General features: G+C 48.0%; 1 protein-coding gene across 1 annotated transcript in view; it reads left to right on the top strand.

The window, feature by feature from the left end:
• The first annotated feature begins 315 nt into the window (after positions 1-315).
• Positions 316-19,671, top strand: part of LOC141093965 (uncharacterized) — a 115,265-nt gene continuing 95,909 nt past the window's right edge. The window contains 5 exon segments of the mRNA XM_073579638.1: positions 316-1,679; positions 1,809-1,988; positions 2,072-2,195; positions 2,279-2,376; positions 2,573-2,669. Of these exon segments, the coding sequence (XP_073435739.1) occupies positions 1,494-1,679; positions 1,809-1,988; positions 2,072-2,195; positions 2,279-2,376; positions 2,573-2,669 (685 nt within the window). The 5' untranslated portion in view covers positions 316-1,493.

Here is a 19,671-nt window from a genome sequence, read left to right on the forward strand (position 1 = left end):
GTGACAATAAGGGCCAACATCAGGGCCTACTGAAATAATACATCTGGATAATTCAGATGAAATGCGATGTCGCCACACTGGGCATGGGGGAATTTAACCCCTTCAGCACTGAGACTCTTTTGGGGTCTCCGTGTGGTGTGAACAGTAACGTAACATTTGGGGGATTTATGTTTGGCATCAATCCTAGGGGTTAGTGTTGGAGATACATCTAACCCACCCCCATTACTAACCCAGTAAGCTGAAGGCAAAAAAAACTCAGAAAAATATTTTATTAAAAAAACAACAACTCCCCCCCCCCCCCCCCCCAAAAAAAAAAAAAAAAAAATATTAAAAAGCCATGCTGGTTCAAAGGAGTCCACGGATTCCAACATAGTCCACAAATGGCAACCTGAAAAACCTAAAAAGAGAGAATTGAATGACTATAGACAAGATACAGTCCTTCGCTCACCATCATTGAACAGCGTATGGAACCCTGTTCCAAGATCGAAGCATCATAGGTCACTATGGTTCTCGCAGTACAGCCTTTCCCCCACAAAGTATAATGTTCCCACACTACCACCATCCCCCCATTCACTGTGTATTTGTGACGCTAGTCACTACTCATGGACAAGCAGCGAGGCTGGGTAATCAAAAGGTCCGAGGTCTGGAGCCAGGAGGGTACGTCATAGACAGAGGTGTGATACAAAAAAAATTGTCAGGTCATGATCCAGGGGTCAAAATATCAGGAAGATAGCAGATCAAGCAAAGGGTGAAAACACACAGATTCAGAGCACGGTCCTAAGTCAGGCTGCAGTAGAACAGAGCACAGTGAAACAAGGCAAACCTACACCAGTGAGCAAGAAGCTACAATTTGCACTAGTCTGAGGCAGAAAGCTGGCTACATACCTAGATAATTATCTGAACCACCATCAGTACATGAATACATGAACAGTCCCACCATCAGTACTTGAATACGTCACTAAAACCACCATAGATATATGAATACATGACAAGAACCAAGAGTACTTGAATACAAGAGCTAAGCTTAGTACAACAATCAATTGTAATATCAATTCAGCCCTACAGCTCCGAGCATGTCCTTTAAAAATGGCAAGAAGATACTTGGAGTTATGATTAACAGCCATCATCACACTGTGGACCTTACAGTGAACATTTACGTCCAGGTATCTTATGAATTACATCTTCTCTGAAGTTGTCTTTTTTTACATCTCCATCTTGTCTAGATGACATGATGACTTTTCCCAGCCACAGCTGGTCTCTGCAGACTTCCATCTTCTCCGGTCTTTTGCAGCACATCCTGGCCAGTCCCAACAAACTTATGATTCCTACAACCAATAAGTTGCCAAAGCAGTGACTAACGTAGCCAGTGATTGGGAGCATGGAGGAAATGTCTTGGTCAGCAATTCAACTTGTGTTTCAGTCCATAGAAGACTAGAGAATACAACATCTACACATTCTGTCTCTTGGTATGCTTCCCCTTGTTGTCATTCTTTATGATGTTTCATTGTCTCTTTTTCTTCCTGTTCATTTCCCTACAATATCAGATCCTCTCAGTGGACATCTTGTATATGAAGAGAATTTTTCTGAATTAATCATCAAGGATGGATATGGACAGGGACCAGAAGGCGGAGAGAATATTACACCTCACCCTAGAGATCCTCTTCCGGCTTACTGGAGAGGTGAGAGATTCTGATATCGTCACATTACAACATTCTTATCTATGGGAATAACAGATGGACAGAACTGGAGAGGTGAGGACTCTGGAAATGTCTGTAGTGAGATTTATTAATGTGTCTCTCCATAACCAGGATTACACAGTAGTGAAGAAGACCTCTAGTGATCGCAGTCAGGACCCTGTGTCTGACGGATGGGGAAGACCCCTGAGCCCCAGCATGGGGCCTCCACCTCAACACCTGATCCATGAGGACATCAATCACCAGAAGATCCTAGAACTCACCTATAAGATGATTGAGCTACTGACTGGAGAGGTGACACTGCTGGGAATGCTGGGACATTATACAGTAACGCTATGAAGGGATCGGAGGGATGACAGTATCATTGTATGTGTCAGGTTCCTATAAGATGTCAGGATATCTCTGTCTATTTTTCCATGGAGGAGTGGAAGTATATAGAAGGACACAAAAATCTGTACAAGGACGTCATGATGGAGGTTCCCCAGCCCCTCACATCACCAGGTAATAGACAGGACTAAATACACAGGGCCTATAATTATCTGTATGTAAAGAATGAGTTCAGTCCCTGTATGTGTTTCCTGCAGATCTATCCAGTAAGATGACAACACCAGAGAGATGTCCCCGTCCTCTTCTTCCACAGGACTGTAAACAAGAAGATCCCAATGTTCCTCAAGATTATCAGGTAGACGGAGAGAAGGTGTCATGAGATCTCCCCTATGATGTGTAGATGGCTGTGAAAGTCTCGTGTTTAGTCTTTTTATCCACCAGTATTATTTGTTTTATACTTGTGTAATGAGAGCGGTGGAGATGGCAGAATTAGAGCTGATCATAGATGTGACTTCTCCATTTGTCTGTGACTTTTACAATATTTGTTTCAGGGTGAAGATCTGATCCTTAATAATACTACAGAGACCTATGTGACGGGTGATGAGGTGTGTAAAGAAGAGATTCCAACATTTGACAACGACCACCCAGGTAAGTAATAACAACTAAAAGTAGAGGAGTGACAGATTCTTTTTAGTCACCGGCTGTGACTGATTTATCAGTCATCTAGTTCGGCCGTATCGTGTGAGCACCATTTTGCCTCTAGAGTATAACATTCTTCTTAATCCAAAAATGTTCAAATGATTTTTTTGAATTCCTGAAAGCCTCTTTCTATTTAACTGGGATTAGGAGACGCTGAACGTTACCTGCCCAGATCTGTAAACTACAAAGCCAAATAACAGTTGTGAGGTAGTGACCGGTGTTATTTGCGAGGGTCGTTCTGTGCCCCCCAGGATGTGCGAAGAAGCATATGGAGTGCTTTGCAGTCACAGGCATAGCTGTGATTGCAAGGCAGAATAGAAGTGTCAGTCTTGGGCAAGCTATTTGTCCAAGGCAGATTTAAGAAAACCCACCATGGACTTTTATTTTTGAAATGGACTACAGGATGGTAGTGGGGTGGTCCACTTCCTTCCCCAGCCCCAGATTTACCATGTGGCCTACGGCCATAGGTTTGTTTGTAAAAACCCCTGCAGCAGAGGGTTGGGTGTGTCAGTTTTGACCTTGCAAATAGGGAGAGCAGAAGGCTTTGCAGAGCTCAACCTGTGTAAGGTAACACAGGGCCCAGCGGAGGTAAAAGGCCTGACACCTTCAGTGTACACGGCGGTGCAGTCGCCCACGGCAACAGGTCACGGACTGTCTTTATTTTCGCAGCTACGATCTGGAGGATCTGATCTTCTTTCTGTTTATGAGTACACCGTTCGTTAAAAAAGACTTTACTTTTAACTTTTCCTGGGTCACTGCCTCGTCACTGCCTCATCACTGCACAGAGTGGACACTGCTGCATTACATATGGTGGAGAATGCGGGCAGTGTGAACTGAGGTGTACCCCAAAACGTGCTGTATACCAGTGAGCAAGCAGGCAATGATACAGCTCAAACCTGCTGTCAAGATGGAGGAGCTTTTGAAGCAGTTGGTTCTCTCTCAGCAGTGGCAACATGAGCAGCAGCAGCATGAGCAGGAACAGCAGCAGCAAAGGAAGCAGGAGATATTTAATCAGCAACAGCAGAAGACAAATAACCTGTTGATGCAGCAGATCGTGGCTATGCGAGAGGCGGCCCCACCAGCAACCTCAATCTGTTCAGAGGGTCGGTATAAAGTTTGGTCAACCTTAAGGAAGATGAGTCCTGAGGACGATATGGAGGCCTTTTTCACCATGTTTGAAAGCACAGCAGAGCGGGAGAGCTTGCCGATGCCCTTGTGGGTTGAAGTGGTGGACCCCTTTCTGACAGAAGATGCCCAGAAGGCCTACCTGGATCTCAGGACGATGCGCTGGACTATGGGAAGCTGAAAGGTGAGATCTTTGCTCGACTGGGGATTTATACATACGTGTGGGCTTAACGGGTATTCCAGTGGTCTTTTGTGGAGACTCGTCCCGCCAGGTCTCAAGTATATGACTTGCTGCAGCTGGTTAAAAATGACTCCAGCCTGCGGTCTTAAACCCTTTCCAGATGGTAGAGAGGGTGGTGGTCGACCGGCTGGTGAGGGCTCTGCCAGCAGCCATACAGCGTTGGGTGGGACAAGGGGACCCGGGCACTCTGGACCAGGTGGTAGGACTGATTGAGCAGTATACAGCCACTCAGGACTTTATACGGGACATTGCTCCACTTCAGCTGTCACGTAAGGCCCTGCCAGCTCAGGTGCCTGGGAAAAGTCCACGACCCTCCTCTGGGGACAATGCAGATCGTTCCCGAACTGAGGGGGTATCCCTAAAGAAGAGTGACAACCGACCTGTGTCCCCTGGTTCAGCCCCAAGGTCCCCCCATGTTGCGGCTATTAAGTGTTAGCGGTGCCAAAGGCCCGGACATGTGGCTGCCAACTGCCCCCTAACAACTGACCCATGGACTGTGGGTATACTCTCCGGGTGTCAGCTAGTCTGTACCGCCACTAAGGGCACAGCTGGCAGAAAACCCCATCTGTGCCAGGTACTTGTCAACGGGTACCAGACGGAGGCTCTCTTGGACCCGGGGAGCTTAGTGATTCTGGCTTATGGGTCCCATGTTGCTGGGGACAACCCCAATGGACGTGAAGTGGGCGTGGTATGCATCCATGGGGAACTCCGTGAGTACTATACCGCAGGAGTTACTTTCTCTCTTTCCCCCATGATGGCACCACGGAGAGAGGGGATCCTCCTCACAGGGACAGTAAACCTAGGGATAAAAAGGCGATACATCTCTCCCGCATCAGATGGTTTCCTGTCCCTGATGGGGAACCTACAGTCGACACAAGAGCAGCGCATACCTTAGGATCGTCGTGGGATGCCAGGCCTGAACAGTCCAATCCAGACAGCGGGGGTTCTCTGCCTCAGCTGGGGCGGTTGCCTGGAGTGCCACCACTGGGGTCAGCAGACCTTGAAGGTGTGTGGGGCGAGGTGGCAGAATAAATTGGATGAAGACCGCCTCTCCCCGAGCGTGTCCTGGGCTCTCCATTGCGTGTGCACGCACGGGGTGGCACGCCCCTATGACGCGCGCAGGCACCGCAAAGCTTTACTGAGAATCCAATGTTGCGCATGCACGGGGACCCAGTGACGCGGATGGTGCATTGCATTACTGGGTAAGCCAGTAACTGGGCACGCGCCATTCCACACATGGAACAGAGGCTGTGGGGAGGTCCCTGAGTAGGGGTTTAAACAGCAGGCGCACTGGGAGCAGTGCTTCACATGGAGCTTGGCATCAAGAGTGACCAGGAGCATCCAGAGGAGCAGGTCTTGCAGGACCAGTCCCCCCCTCATGGGCACCAGCAGCAGCACCTGCAGTGGCAGAGAAAACGCAGACGGAAGAGGACTCTTCCCTGCGACGCAGAAGCCACTTGGGCTCCCAACACAGCAGGGTTGCCGGCGCAAAAGAGAATCCTTCTCTAGAATTGGTTTCTCCCCCAAATCTGGGAAAGAAATGTTCAACGAAATCTAAGCATAAGATTTGTGCGGTCTTTACAGAGGAGCTACCCACTACATGGGAAAAGAGGCTCTGATTCCTGTATAGAACAGACAATTTGTGAGGATACCCCAAAATTTGCTTAGGACCTTAGAGCTTTGATTAGAAGTCAGGTAGAAGATACCTTTAAATCCCTACAAAAATCCAGACACAGGTCCCCCGAATCTGGATCTAGTGATGGGGAGAGTGAATTAAATGACTCAGATTCAGACGGCTCATTATCTTCCTCTGCATCGTCCTCATAAGAGGGTCGCATCTATTTTCTGATAGAGGAGACAGTCTCAATAAAGCAGTTAGAACCACCATGGGTCTGCTGGACCCTTGGCCCAAGAAAACTGTTCAGGATATAATGTTCAGTGGACTAGAACAGAAAAAACGGAGGGATTTTCCATTGAATGAGAAAATCCTGTCTTTAATCAAAAGGGAATGGAAGAAGCCAGAAAAGAAGGGCCTTCTAACCCCAAAAAGGAAATACCCTTTTGAGGACCTGGTGTACTCGGTTTGCGAAAAGGCGCCAAATTTAGACGTGGTGATCGCCAAAACCTCCAAAATATTTGCCCTACCTTTTGAGGATATGGGGGTATTAAAAGACCCCATGGATAAAAAAGCGGATTCGTTCCTAAAAGCTTCTTGGGAGGCCGCTGTTGGGGGGGCTAAAGCCACCACCTGTATAGCCAGGGCTCTGATGGTGTGGCTGGACCCCTTGGAATCACACCTAAAAGAGAAAACCCCTAGAGAGACAATTCTAAATTCCGATCCTGTAATGAGGGGGGAGGCGGCCTTTCTGGCGGATGCGGTCAGGCTAGCAGCTAGGTTGGCATCCTTTTCTAATGCAGCTAGGCGTGCCCTATGGCTTAAATGCTGGCCGGGGGACCTGCAGACAAAGTCAAAATTGTGTTCCATTCCCTGCAAGGGCGAGTTCCTGTTCGGACCCACACTGTCACGTCGCCGTCAGACTCAGGGCCTGCTGTCCTGGCCTTGGCCACTAGCAGGCACCGGACTGTCACGTCGACGTCTGACTCGGGGCCTGCTGTTCCTGCCTCGGCCACTGGGAGGCGCCGTGGTTCGCTCCCGAGTGATGGTGGCAACAGCGAAGGGGCTCCTGCGCAGGCATTTGCTGGATGCAGGCTCCGCTCCTCTGTCAGTCATGAAGGGGTTGGTGCATCTCCATCTGGCCTGGTCCTGGGGGCGGTCCTAATTACATTATCAGTCCGGGAACCTGTGAGGGATGACCTGATCCCTCAAATACCTTTGGACTGGTCTTGCAAGCCGCCGGATATAGTCTTGGTTCCCCTGTGTGCTACTGTGTGATTGCTATTGCTTGACTCTGACCTCAGCCTGGATTTCTGACCACTCTACTGCCTGACGATTTTGTACCTCTGCTACTCCCCTGGTTTGTGACCTTGGCCTGGATATTCAACTCTTCTACTGCCTGCTATTTTTGTACCTCTGCTACTCTCCTGGTTTGTGACCTTTGCCTGGATATTCGACTCTGCTACTGCCTGTTGTTTTTGTACCTCTGCTGCTCTCCCGATTTCTGTCTACGTTTTTGGTTCCCTGCCTCTTTCCTTGGCGACCGTCATGCTCTGGTCTACTGCTCCTATAAGACAGCCACCCCCTGGGCCTTGCTACAATTCCAGATCTCTGTATAGGGGTTAAGGGTCTCGGGGTTTCTCGGGGTGCTGTCCCTACTGTAGCCCAGATTCGCGGACGGACGTCACACACACTAAACGACATCCTGGATAAAAAGAAATCCTTCCCTAAACTCTCCAGCCAGTCCTATAAACGGCCCTTTCGGAGCAGGAGATTTATTCAGAGAAGAACCCCCTTGCCTCTACTCCTATCCTCCCATTTATCCTGGGGTTTTTTAAGGGGTTATATTCAACAGGCCCATCATCAACAAAACACCCCCAATGAGGGTAGTCCCCAGGTGGGGGGGGTAAGCTTTCTTTCTCCCAGCCTGAGAAAAAGTATCCAGCAGTACGTGGATCTTGGACTTAATAAAATCAGGCCTAAATCTAAGGACCCCGTTACACGCTCCCAGCGATCCCACCAACGATCCGACGTGGATGGGATCACTGGGACATAGTTAGCTGATCGCTTGTGACCTGTCACATAGACAGACTCCCCAGCGATCAGGACCAGCGAGTAAGCTGGTATCCAACGTAAACAGTGGTTATCTAAGAGCCACGCAGCTCTTAGATACCCGCTGTTTACCTTGGAAGCCAGCTCCCAGCGTCGCTGATCGTTGGTCTCTCGCTGTCACATGCAGTGATGCGCGCTGGCCAGCGGGAGACCAACGATCATAAAACGGCCCAGGACATTCGAGCACGATAAGCAATACCCGCCGGGGGGGTGCAGGTCGCTGATGCATGTCACACACAGCGATATCGCTGGCAAGATCGCTGTGGCGTCACAAAATCAGCTATCTCGCTAGCGATCTCGCTGTGTGACTGGGCCTTAAGATTCCACTTCCCTCCCATCCTACATAGTGATTCCGCAAAGGCCATCAAAAGAGGAACATCTAGCCTTGCAACGGGAGATTCTGGGTCTAGTAGAGAAGATCGTTCTTCAGGAAGTCCCTCGCCAAGAAAGAGGCAAAGGATTTTACTCCCTTCTTTTCTTAAGGAGAAAGCCAGATGGGACATTCAGGACAATTATAAACTTAAGAAAGCTGAACAATTGTCTGGAAGTGCAGTCCTTCAAGATTGAAACAATGAAGTCATTGGTAAAAATGCTATTTCCATCCAGTTTCATGACTGTGTTAGACTTCAAGGACGCATACTATCATGTCTCCATCCACAAGGACTTTGGCAAATTCCTCAGGGTGACAGTCACAATACGGGGGGAAATAAAACATTATCAGTTCAGAGCTCTTCCATTCTGTCTGGCCATCACCTCAATGTAGTGGCGAAAGTAATGGCACACTTAAGGGAGCAAGATATCCTGATAGCTCCGTACCTAGATGACTTCCTAGAAATAGGCAATTCCCCTTGCCACTGCAAAGACCAGTTAGACAAAGTTATGAAATCTTTCACCAACCTAGGCTGGCTGCTAAACTTACCAAAATCCCAATCCTTGGCACAGAGTCAGGTTCAAGAGTAACTAGGTATTATACTAGACTCAATCAAAGAGGAATGTCGTCTCCCAGAGGGGAAAGTTCAGAACATGATAGAGCTGGTTTCACGAGCAAGGGACCTTGCGGAAGGCAATGTCAATTCTAGGGTCGATGGACATCTTGTATCTCGGCTGTCTAGTGGGCCTGGGCCCAGGCCCATGCCAGAGAATTGCAGTGGGAAATATTAGCAGCAGAAATTTCTCTAGACGGAAATTTAGAAGGGCGGTTAAACGTCTCGTCAAGAACAATTCTCTCGCTAGAATGGTGGACGAACATAGACAATTTAACATGAGGCATTCCCTGGGTATTACCCATCTCCCAGGTCTTGTCTACGGATGCAAGCCCCAGGGGGTGGGGGCTCACCTGAACGATCAGATAGCACCCCTGTCCAGATCCCCTGGGTTGAGATCGACATCCTCAAACATGAAAGAACTGTTAGCTGTGAAGTTTGCCCTCTTACAGTTCTTAAGCTCCCTCCGGTCCCACCACTTAAGGGTATTCTCAGAAAACCGAGTAGCGGTAGCATATGTAAACCACCAGGGCGACACCAGATCCCGCCCTCTAATGGACGTGGCAAGGTCTATTTTTCAACTAGCTGAGGACAACTTGGGCTCTTTGTTAGAACTATACATAAAGGGTGCAGAGAATCAGACTGCAGATTTTCTAAGTCGAACCCAGCTGAGACAGGCGAGTGCGAACTGAATCAGGCATGGTTCGATCAGATCGCAGAACATTGGGGATGACCGTCAATAGACCTGTTCGCCAACAGTCGAAACTGGAAAGTAGATGCCTTCTGCTCAGTAGATGCCTTGGGGAACCCAGCTGCTCTAGACGCCTTCATGATTCCTTGGAATTACCATCTAGCTTACGCCTTCTCGCCAATTGCCCTGACTCCGACAGTTCTGAGAAAAATTCGGGAGGACAAGGCGAGGGTGATCTTAATAGCCACCTTCTGGCCGAGGAGAACCTGGTTTTCTTGGCTGAGGATAATGTCCATCTCCGACCCTTGGGTTCTTCCGGAACTCATGGACTTTTCTTTTCCAAGGGCCGGTGGTTCATCTGCAGGTAAAAAACTTGCATATGACAGGCTGGAACTTGAAAGGTCTCTTCTAAGCAATAGGGGGCTCTCTCAAAATTTAGTCGCCACTCTACTACAGAGTAGAAAGCCTCAAATCAGCAATGTGAATCCAGACAATCGCCACCGTCCAGAGCACAAAACATGAACCATGAAAGCAATTGGTTACGTTTAAAATAATTTTTATTAATTAATATTAAAAGTTAATGAACCAATTTAACAGCAAAAAGTCATATCAGGTGCCTCTGAATTTAAAGGAAACCGAACCACCATGCAATGCATACATATAAAGATGACTAGACCATCCAATATAGATTACATGAAAAAAAACCTTTTTGTACTATAGTTGAGAAAAATTATTAATTTAATTACCTATCTTCATATTGGATATCTTTCAAAGGCCTATGTATAGATGAAATCACAAATCAATGTGCAAAGTACATATAAATTGTCTTTTTGTGCTAAGAATTATCATTCAAGAACATCTACTATAAAATATATGCACAAAATAATAACTGATGCAGGAGAGAGGTACCGCCTTTTTATCTGTAGGTTTACTGTCCCTGTTGGGCGGATCCTCTCTCTCTGTGGTGCCATCATGGGCTCAGAGAAATACCGTTATCGGTAAGTAACTGTTTTTCCACATCGTGTGGAGAAATCAAGCATGAGGTGGGAGTGGTGAAGACCCTTCCATATGGGACTGTGTTGGGAAGAGACTTGCCCCTATTCTGGTCCCTGTGGGAGACCAGGGTTAGCCCTCCCAAGGTAAATGTTATTCCAGGCATGGAGCCCGAAGATCCCAAGACAGGGATACCTGCCGTAGGGGTCCTCAACATAAGGACAGAGTGTAACCCCCGATAGGCTCCCACTAGAGGTATTAACATAGTTGGTAAGGCCAAGAAAAGACATTAGTCTATCCAGTTCAGCCTATAAAATTCTGTCAGAATAAATCCCCAGATCTACGTCCTTCTAAAGAACCTTACAATAACTGTAAGATACAATATTGTTACGCTCCAGGAAGACATCCAGGCCTCTCTTGAACCCTTCGACTGAGTTCGCCATCACCACCTCCTCAGGCAGGGAATTCCAGATTCTCACTGTCCTAACTGTAAAGAATCCTCTTCTATGTTGGTGGAAAAACCTTTTCTCCTCCAGACGCAGAGAATGCCCCCTTGTGACCGTCACCTTCCTTGGTATAAACAGATCCTCGGAGAGATATTTGTATTGTCCCCTTATATACTTATACATGGTTATTAGATCGCCCCTCAGTCGTCTTTTTCTAGACTAAATAATCCTAATTTTGCTAATCTCTCTGGGTATTGTAGTTCCCCAATCCCCTTTATTAATTTTGTTGCCCTCCTTTGGGCTAGCCCCATTATGCTGATTTCAAAGCTAGGCGGGTCTTCACTTTTTTGTAATGACTTTAGGAAATTGAATGAGGTATTGAGGTAGCTAAGTTTGACTTCTATCCAGTGCCCCAAGTGGACAAGCTAATTGAGAGACTGGTGGAAGCCCAGTACTTTACCAAGCTCGATCTCGCCAAAGGTTACTGGCAGGTCCTATTAATGGCGTTGGCAAAAGAAAAGACCTCTCTTATCACACCAGTGGGTCTCTACCAGTATATTGTCTTGCCTTTTGAGTTATATGGGGCTTCGGCCACATTCCAGAGGCTGATGGACATTGTGCTAGACGCAGTGTTCCCCAACCTTTCTGACCTTGAAAGCCACATTCAGCACTGAGAGAGGGTCGCGAGCCACATCCAGCTCCCACTCCCTTCAAAGTAGTGTCAACCAAAACCGCTATTACAGGTATAATGATAACCAAAGCTTTTCCACAGAAATCACTCCAAAGCGGTACACTGAGATCCAGGGGTTCCCACAATACCCCCATTCAGTATTCTCCCATCAAGGACTCCCAACATACTGTCACATCCAGCTTTGAGCACCTCCTCTAACAGGTAGTACCATCCTCCAGCGTACCATACCTAAAACATCTCTAAACCCCTAAGACCAATATATGTGCATCCAGATCTGCACTTCTGTGCAGGGCTACTCACAAAATTCACCATTTTGAGATGTACTCTTCAAACGTGTTTGCTAGACCTGGACCTCTATTGCAACAAGCTGGTGTACAGTCACGAGCCACAATTCATGGGACCGCGAGCCACATGTGGCTCCCAAGCTACAGGTTGGGGACCCCTGTGCTAGAGCCTCATCGGGATTACGCGTTGGCCTATTTAGATGACCTAGTCATCTTTAGTACCCACTGGGATACCCACTTGTCCTAGGTAGAAGCAGAGCTGGAGTCTCCCAGAATTGTGGGGTTAACAGCAAACCCAAAGAAATGCGCGATAGGACTCACGGAAGCCCGATGCTTAGATTACGTGATCAGCCACGGGGTTATCAAGCCCCAAGTAAACAAGATTGAGGACATTTAGAACTGGTCAAAGCCTTTAAGTACCAAACAGGTGAGGGCATTCATTGGGAACTACCGACTGTTTATTCCCAATTTTGCTGAGAAATCAGCACTCATAACAGACCTGTTAAGAAGACTGTGATGGTTTGGTGGAATCCTCAAGTGGGAGGAAGTATTCCAGTCCCTGAAGTCGGCGTTGTGTGGACAGCCAGTCCTCTTCAGCCCTGACTTCAAGAAAACCTTTATCGTGCAAACCGATGCCTCAGAGGGTAGGCCTAGGAGCGGTGCTGTCGCAAAAAGTGAACAAGGATGAGCATCCATTCACCTACTTGAGCAAGAAACTGACCCCGGAAGAGGGAAATTATAGCGTACTGGAGAAGGAGTGCTTGGCTATTAAGTTGTACCTTGAAGTCCTTACGTTACTATTTGCTCATGCATCAGTTTCGTTTGGTAATGGACCATTCACCCCTCGTCTGGATGAGAACACAAAAAAGAGGAGTTCTCAAGTCACCAAATGGTTCCTGTCCCTCCAAAACTTCAATTTCTCAGTGGAACATGGGGCAGGGAAGTCACAGGGAAATGCAAATGCCCTGTCACGGGCATGGTGACAAATGTTCAACCCCACAAGTTTGAACTGAGGAGGGGGTATGTGAGGCAGTGACCTGTGTTAGAAGCGAGGGTTGCTATGTATCCTTTAGGATGTGCGAAGAAGCATATGGAAGCCAGGGAAGTGCATTTCAGTCACAGGCACAGCTGTGATTGCAAGGCAGAATAGAAGTGTCAGTCTTGGGCAAGCTATCTGTCCAAGGCAGATTTGAGAAAACCCACAAGGTGCTTTTTTTTTTTTTTTTTTTTAATGAACAACAGGATGGTAGTGGGGTGGTCCATTTCTTTCCCCGGCCGCAGGTTTGTTTGTAAAAACCCCTGCAGCAGAGGGTTGGGTGTGTCAGTTTTGGTGTTTCAGGCAGAGCAGAAGGCTTTGCAGAGCTCAACCTGTGTGAGGTAACAGGGCCCAGTGGAGCCAAAAGGCCTGGCACCTTCAGCATACACGATGGTGCAGTCAACCAACAGCAACCGGTCACAGACTGTCTTTGTTTTTAGCTATGATCCGGATCTGATTAACTTTTGTTTGAGTACACCGTTCATTAAAAGAGACTTTACTTTGAACTGGGTCACTGCCTCATCACTGCACGGTGTGGACACTGCTGCACTACAGTGTACGTAGAATATGCTGATAAGTTAGAAAATCACTTGAAGAAAAATATTATGATGGGCCTCAAAGAGAAAGCGGATTGAAATGGTGCTGTTGGTTTCCTAGAATCCCTGTTAGGAATGAGCAAACATACTCTGTGATAGTCGGATATCACTTGATTATCTGGGTGCTCGGATGTGATCGTTACTCGGCGAGCCTTAGCCGGTGCTCTATTTCAACTCTATTCCCCACCCTTGCATGTGTGGCGTCTGTTACAATGCCAAAAAACATGAGGGAATTGCCTGCGGGTCACTGTAATGCTGTAGCCATCTTGGTAGTGGCATTACTCTCATTCCTGGCTGTATGATATCATCAAGGGGGTTATTATAAAGGTAGGCGGCCTCAGGCTCGGCACACTGACACCATTACACAGCTCTGTGACAGTTGTTATTGGAAGAAGAGTGCTTGTCCAGACGTACGTGTGTGTGCACTGTACAACGAATCAGAGTCCTGTAGTGTAGATACTGGTGCTGAAGCTGAACCATCATACTAACAGCCCTTCTAAGGGCTAATCTTGTGTTTTTGAAGTTTGTATCAGATACAAACTGCATTTAGCCTAGGGAGGAAGAGAGTTGAAGGAGCAGGGAGAGTGGCTGAATGGTAGACAGAAACATAAGGGGGCGTTCCAGCTGATAAAATTTCTTGCTTTATTGAGAAATTAAAATAGTACAGCAGCTTACTCCTCAGGAGTAGTGTTGAGCGACTTTTGGTTTTTTAGGGTGGAGTTTCGTTTCATGAAACCCGACTTTTCCAAAAGTCGGGTCGAGCAAAATCGGCCGACTATAGGGAAAAGTCGGGGTCGTCCCGAAACACGAAACCCAATGTAAGTCAATGGAGAATTAAAGTCGGCAGTGAGAGGAGGACAGGAAACACACCAACAGTGCCCATTTGAATGCCAAAAGCATAAATTCTTGTTACGGAAGCTTGTCAACCTTAATTAACTTCATAATACAAGTTACGCACTGAAAAATGGGGGTTATTTGGCTACAGTTGTGGGGGGGGGAGGGCTGGCTCCAGGTTTTAGTGGGCCCAGGGCCAAAGAGCGCCCCTTTAACACATACCACAACTCGTGATGCTCCGATACAGCAGAGAAATAGCAGTATAGTACAATGAAAAATACTTCACTTCTTACATCTCATGACTGATATCCATTTTAAATTCTCCAATAGTTCCAAAAACGGACAGTATATAACTCCATACAGTATTATGGCCAGCGCTTAGTGCGCTATACAGAGTAATGAGGCCCATATATTTATCCATACGGAATCATTATTCCCATATAATGTTTCAAACCGTATGTGATGAGCTCCACATAATGCTACAGTATATGTTGGTCCCAATGGATGAAGCTCCACTGTCTTATGGGCCCAAATAATGCTCCATATATAATGGGCCCCATTTCTACTGCTCTAGTGTATAATGGGCCCTGTAAATGCTGCTCCAGTGTCTGATGTCCACCTTTGGAATGCTCCAGTGTATGGTGGGCCCCATATATCATTCTCCAGAGTATAGTGCTCCCCAAAAATTGCTGTCCCAACATTGAAAACAATTACATAAGTCTCCTTGCTAGGGAATCCCTGCACTACTCTGAACTCCTTGTCGTCACCATCTTCCATCTCACTGCACTTGGCTGGTTAGGCCCTCCCACCGGCAGAGACACTTTTGCGTACTATGCGGTGCCCTGTGCCAGTGCCATCGCCCATGAGTATGCCCCCCCACCTGCTCAAGGAACCTTCACTTTCATCTGCAACTTCCTCTTTGTCACCGTGTAAGGTGGTATAGTATGCGGGAAGGGGAACCTGAGTTTCCTCTGGGTCAGATTCTGGCTGTGTAGAGTGCGAGGGGAATGTAGTGGTCTGGGTCAATGTACCAGCAGCATCATCCAGCAGTGGCTGGGCCTCAGTGCACTTGTGGCGTCCCCAAGAGTACGGTCGCCACTGTGGCATTGCCTTCCTCCTAGGGAGTGTGTTGTCAAGCTTGGGAGCAACGAAGGATCTCTCTAGCAGTGAAACCAACACACAACACATTTCCCACTCAAGGCCAGCAGGGAGACCTCTGAACCTGACTGCTGAGGAGCTGCTCTCTGTGGTCGGGAGGAGGTAAGTTAGGGCACTCTGTGCAGGGAAGGGGAAGTGTGTGGACGTGAGAAGGGGAGCTGGAGGATGAGCAGAGTTAAGGCTCACTCCTAGCTGGAGCGCATGGTCCGGATTCCGGTCTCCGAGTTTGTAGGGACACTGACGTTCCTGCAGCAGAAACCGGGGGAAGTAGCAGTTATAAATGCTCTGTACCCAACTAAGGCTCGGAAGCCCCAGCATCGACGTGTGCGAGGCAGAAGGAAAAGGCTACAGCTGTCTGCCATACAAGTAAAGTCTGAGGAACATCTGTTAGACAGGAGGCGTTTCAGTGAACCACGGTCCTGTGAGTGCTTCCCCCACAAGCGCTAGAAAGGAGACGTTCAGGAAAGTACATTTTGGCGGAGTGTTGGAAGGGAGCTTTCCATTCTGGTCCCGGAGGTTGGCAGATGTCCTGACCCGGAGGACACAGCACGGAGGCAGGCATCTGTGTAACCTGCGGACTGTGAGTAAAGCTTTGGAACTGCACGCTCTGGTGTCCTACAGTTATTCCAGCACCGCTACATCTGGGTACCAGCACCTACACCGCCTGTGCCTTTCCCCATCACTACATCTACACTTCCCTGGGACTCCAGCTGCACCTGTGGGGAGCTTCACCATTTTTGCTGCACAACACCATCAGTCCCAGAGGGTCTGCATGCAGCGTCGGCCTAACATCTATGTTGCCGAACACCACAGGTGGCGTCAAACTATCTATATAAACTCTTTACCATTATACCACGCCATTTACATGTGCGCCCAGGGCCACCGTCCGGGTCATCGCTGCTGTGACACATTCCACTGACACCGGCCCGTACCGAGTACCCCACAGAGGACCCCTGGGAGGGCGACCCATATGCCGACTGCTGATCGGATGGCGTTATTCCCACGAACCTCCAAACAGCGTCCCTGAAGGCAAAGTTTTTGGTTTCTGGGGGCAGTATGATTGCAAAGCTGAACCTTAAAGGAATGTCCAAAAGGGCACCACCAGGAGTGGAACCTGTGGCTTAATTGGACTGCACCCGGGAAACCACTACCATACAAGCTACAGAAAAGATGGACAGATTGCAAGCTTTGTCGATTCTGTGTGTGGTGTGGTATGTCCGTTTGTAGTTGTGCTAGCTATTTCTCAGCTTTATTCCGTTAACGACCGAGACTCCGGCATGGCCCCGCGGTACGCGTCAAGCTTACTAGAGGGATACGCGAGGCTGTGGCACGTGAAATCGAGCAATAACAGGTCTAGCATTCCAGTACATGTCCGGGGCTGCATGCACGCTACACTGAAAGGACCAGCTTTTGTCACTTACAGGTGCAGATAACCTGCTGAACTCCGTTAGTGATGGGGATCTGGGATTCAGATTATTCCCCGCAAACAATGATTTCCCAGTAAGTTCAGGTCAACCGCAATTCCGGAGTTAGGCCTAACCGTCATTCCTGAAAAAATTACGTGTCCAAACCACAGGTGCTGTAGCTTGCTTAACAGCTCGGCAGCCGTTCTCAGGCCCAGTATGGATTCAACAACATTGTAGAAAGTTGATAAAGGGTACAGTTTCACCGGATAACACGTATATATGTAGCCTAGTTTACACATTAAAAATATATGTCTGTAGATCAGGAGGCAGACTCAGATGTTCTCAGGCCCAGTATGGATTTGACCAGATTGTACAAAGTTGAGAAAGGGTACTTTATCACTGGATAGCAGGTATTTATACTGTAGCATAGTTTAAACATGTAAAATCTCCGTGTTCTCAGTATGGATTACACAGCAATCTAAAAAGTGGAAAAAAGGAAATGCATTTGAGGCGTACACAACTATGTACTTTTGGTGTTATTTTTAAATCTTCAGATATATTTCTGTCTCAGTAATACAGTCCAGCCTCTCCGCAATAGGAAATGAGATGCATACAATTAGTGACATAAAGGCTATTGATTGCAGAAATCTAGGAATTATTATTCACGGGAAAAACTTCCGTCACAATTCTCATAGGCGATGCTGACCCTCAATTAATTTGTGTGTTGAGACAGTGAAAACATTTTTTTGTGAATAAAGTCTTGCTGTATCGCACTTCCGTTGATTCCATCACTGTTACTCATCTCAATCCAATTTTTATCACAGGGAGCGATGTAAACATGGTGCTCACTGGCTATCATGATCTGTCACGTAACTTTGGAGTGCAAAAGACAGAAGCCACAGACCGTAGGCGATTCTATTTGATTGGCATGAGAGGGCACATTTTGAAATGTGCGCCGGAATGTCACACATTTGTGAGTAGGAAAACTGTGAAAGCTGATGATAAACCACCACTACATGTAATTGTGAGTCGAAGTCCATAAGAAATGGAAGCCACTGATCATCTGGAGCTAGAGCCCGGCCAGCAGGACAGGGCATAGCTACATCTTAACCATAATCTTAAAGTTCAATCAATTTGTGGTGGCACTCCCAGTGAAGGATTTGACAGCCCAGACTACACAGCGGAGGAGCAGGGAGAGGTAAACATTGCAAATGCTGGGGCCCTGCCCAAGCAAGGGGGGCACACTCGTGGGCGTCGTTACTGGCACTGGGCCCCTCATAGTACGGCGGTGTGTCTGACGGCGGGTGTGCACCACCACCGTCAGAGACACTTGATTGCACTATGAGGGACCCTGTGCCAGTGCCCGCGCCCAAGAGTCGGCCTACCCACCTGTCCAGGGCAACGGCACTCGCACAGTTTTGTGCGCTAGGTGGTGACCCCGGCCATGGGGGGGCCGCCCACTTAAGGAGGTGTACAAAGTGGCATATGTAGATGTGGGTCATTCAGCTGCTGCAAAAGGCGAAATAGGTCAAGTTCGCGGAATAGGAGGAGGACCAAAGCAAGCCATTTTTCTGGCAACCTATGTGTCATCAAGGGAAGGTGGGACAAAATCCTTGGAAACCCATGCATGGTTCATTTTAATGAAGGTTAGATCATCCACATTTTGGGTTGACAGACGGGTCCTTTTTTCTGTCAGGATTGATCCAGCTGCACTGAAGACTCTTTCCGATAGCACACTTGCAGCTGGGCAAGCAAGCTCCTGTAAGGCATATTGTGCCAATTCAGGCCAGGTGTCCAGTTTAGCGGCCCAATAGTCAAAGGGGAATGACCTGTGTGGGAGAACATCGATATGGGAGGAAAAGTAGTTTGTTACCGTAGTTGACAACTGCTGTCTCCTGTCACTTTCCATCGATGCAGTATTACCAGTTGTGTGAGCGGTATTTGAAAAATCAGTCCACAACATTGTCATGAAACCCCTGACTCCAACGCCACTTCTGCTGTGTGCACCACGAACACCTCTGCCAAGCTGCCCCCGGCTCGTGTGAGAACCATCACCACTGCTGTGTGCTGGGAATGCCTCAAGCAACCGATTTACCAGAGTTGCTTGTTTATTAGCCAATATTAGGTCAAGGTTCTCCTGTGGCATGATGTTTTGTAATTTGCCTTTATAGCGTGGATCCAGGATGCTGGCCAACCAGTAGTCGTCATCGTTCATCATTTTGGCAATGCGGGGGTCCCTTTTTAGGATCCGCAAGGCATAATCTGACATGTGGGCCAATGTTCCCGGTGTCAATGATGCACTGCGAGTGCTGGGTGGAGGAGCACTTTCTGGCAAATCCACATCCCTCCAGTCACGCACAAACCCTATACCAGACCTTGCCACGCCAACATTTTCACTTGCCCCACGAGATGCATCCTCCTCCCCTAAGTAATCATCCCCATCATCATCATCCTCCTCCTCCTCTTCTTCCTCCACCTCGTCCAGGAGAGGTCCCTGAGCAGACAATGGCTGAATGTCATCAAGGATTCCCTCCACCTCTTCCTCCTCATCAACATTGGCTGCAGATGCCTGCTCCTTAAGGTGCATCAAAGTTTGCATGAGCAGATGCATAAGTGGGATGCTCATGCTTAGGATGGCGTCGTCTGCGCTTACCAGCCGTGTGCATTCCTCAAAACACTGAAGGACTTTACAGAGGTCTTTCAGCTTCGACCACTGCACACCTGTCAACTCCATGTCTGC

This window comes from Dendrobates tinctorius, unplaced genomic scaffold (genome assembly GCF_039654945.1).
Source record: "Dendrobates tinctorius isolate UK_male_01 unplaced genomic scaffold, ASM3965494v1 ptg000063l, whole genome shotgun sequence".
Classification (NCBI taxonomy): Eukaryota; Metazoa; Chordata; class Amphibia; order Anura; family Dendrobatidae; genus Dendrobates; species Dendrobates tinctorius.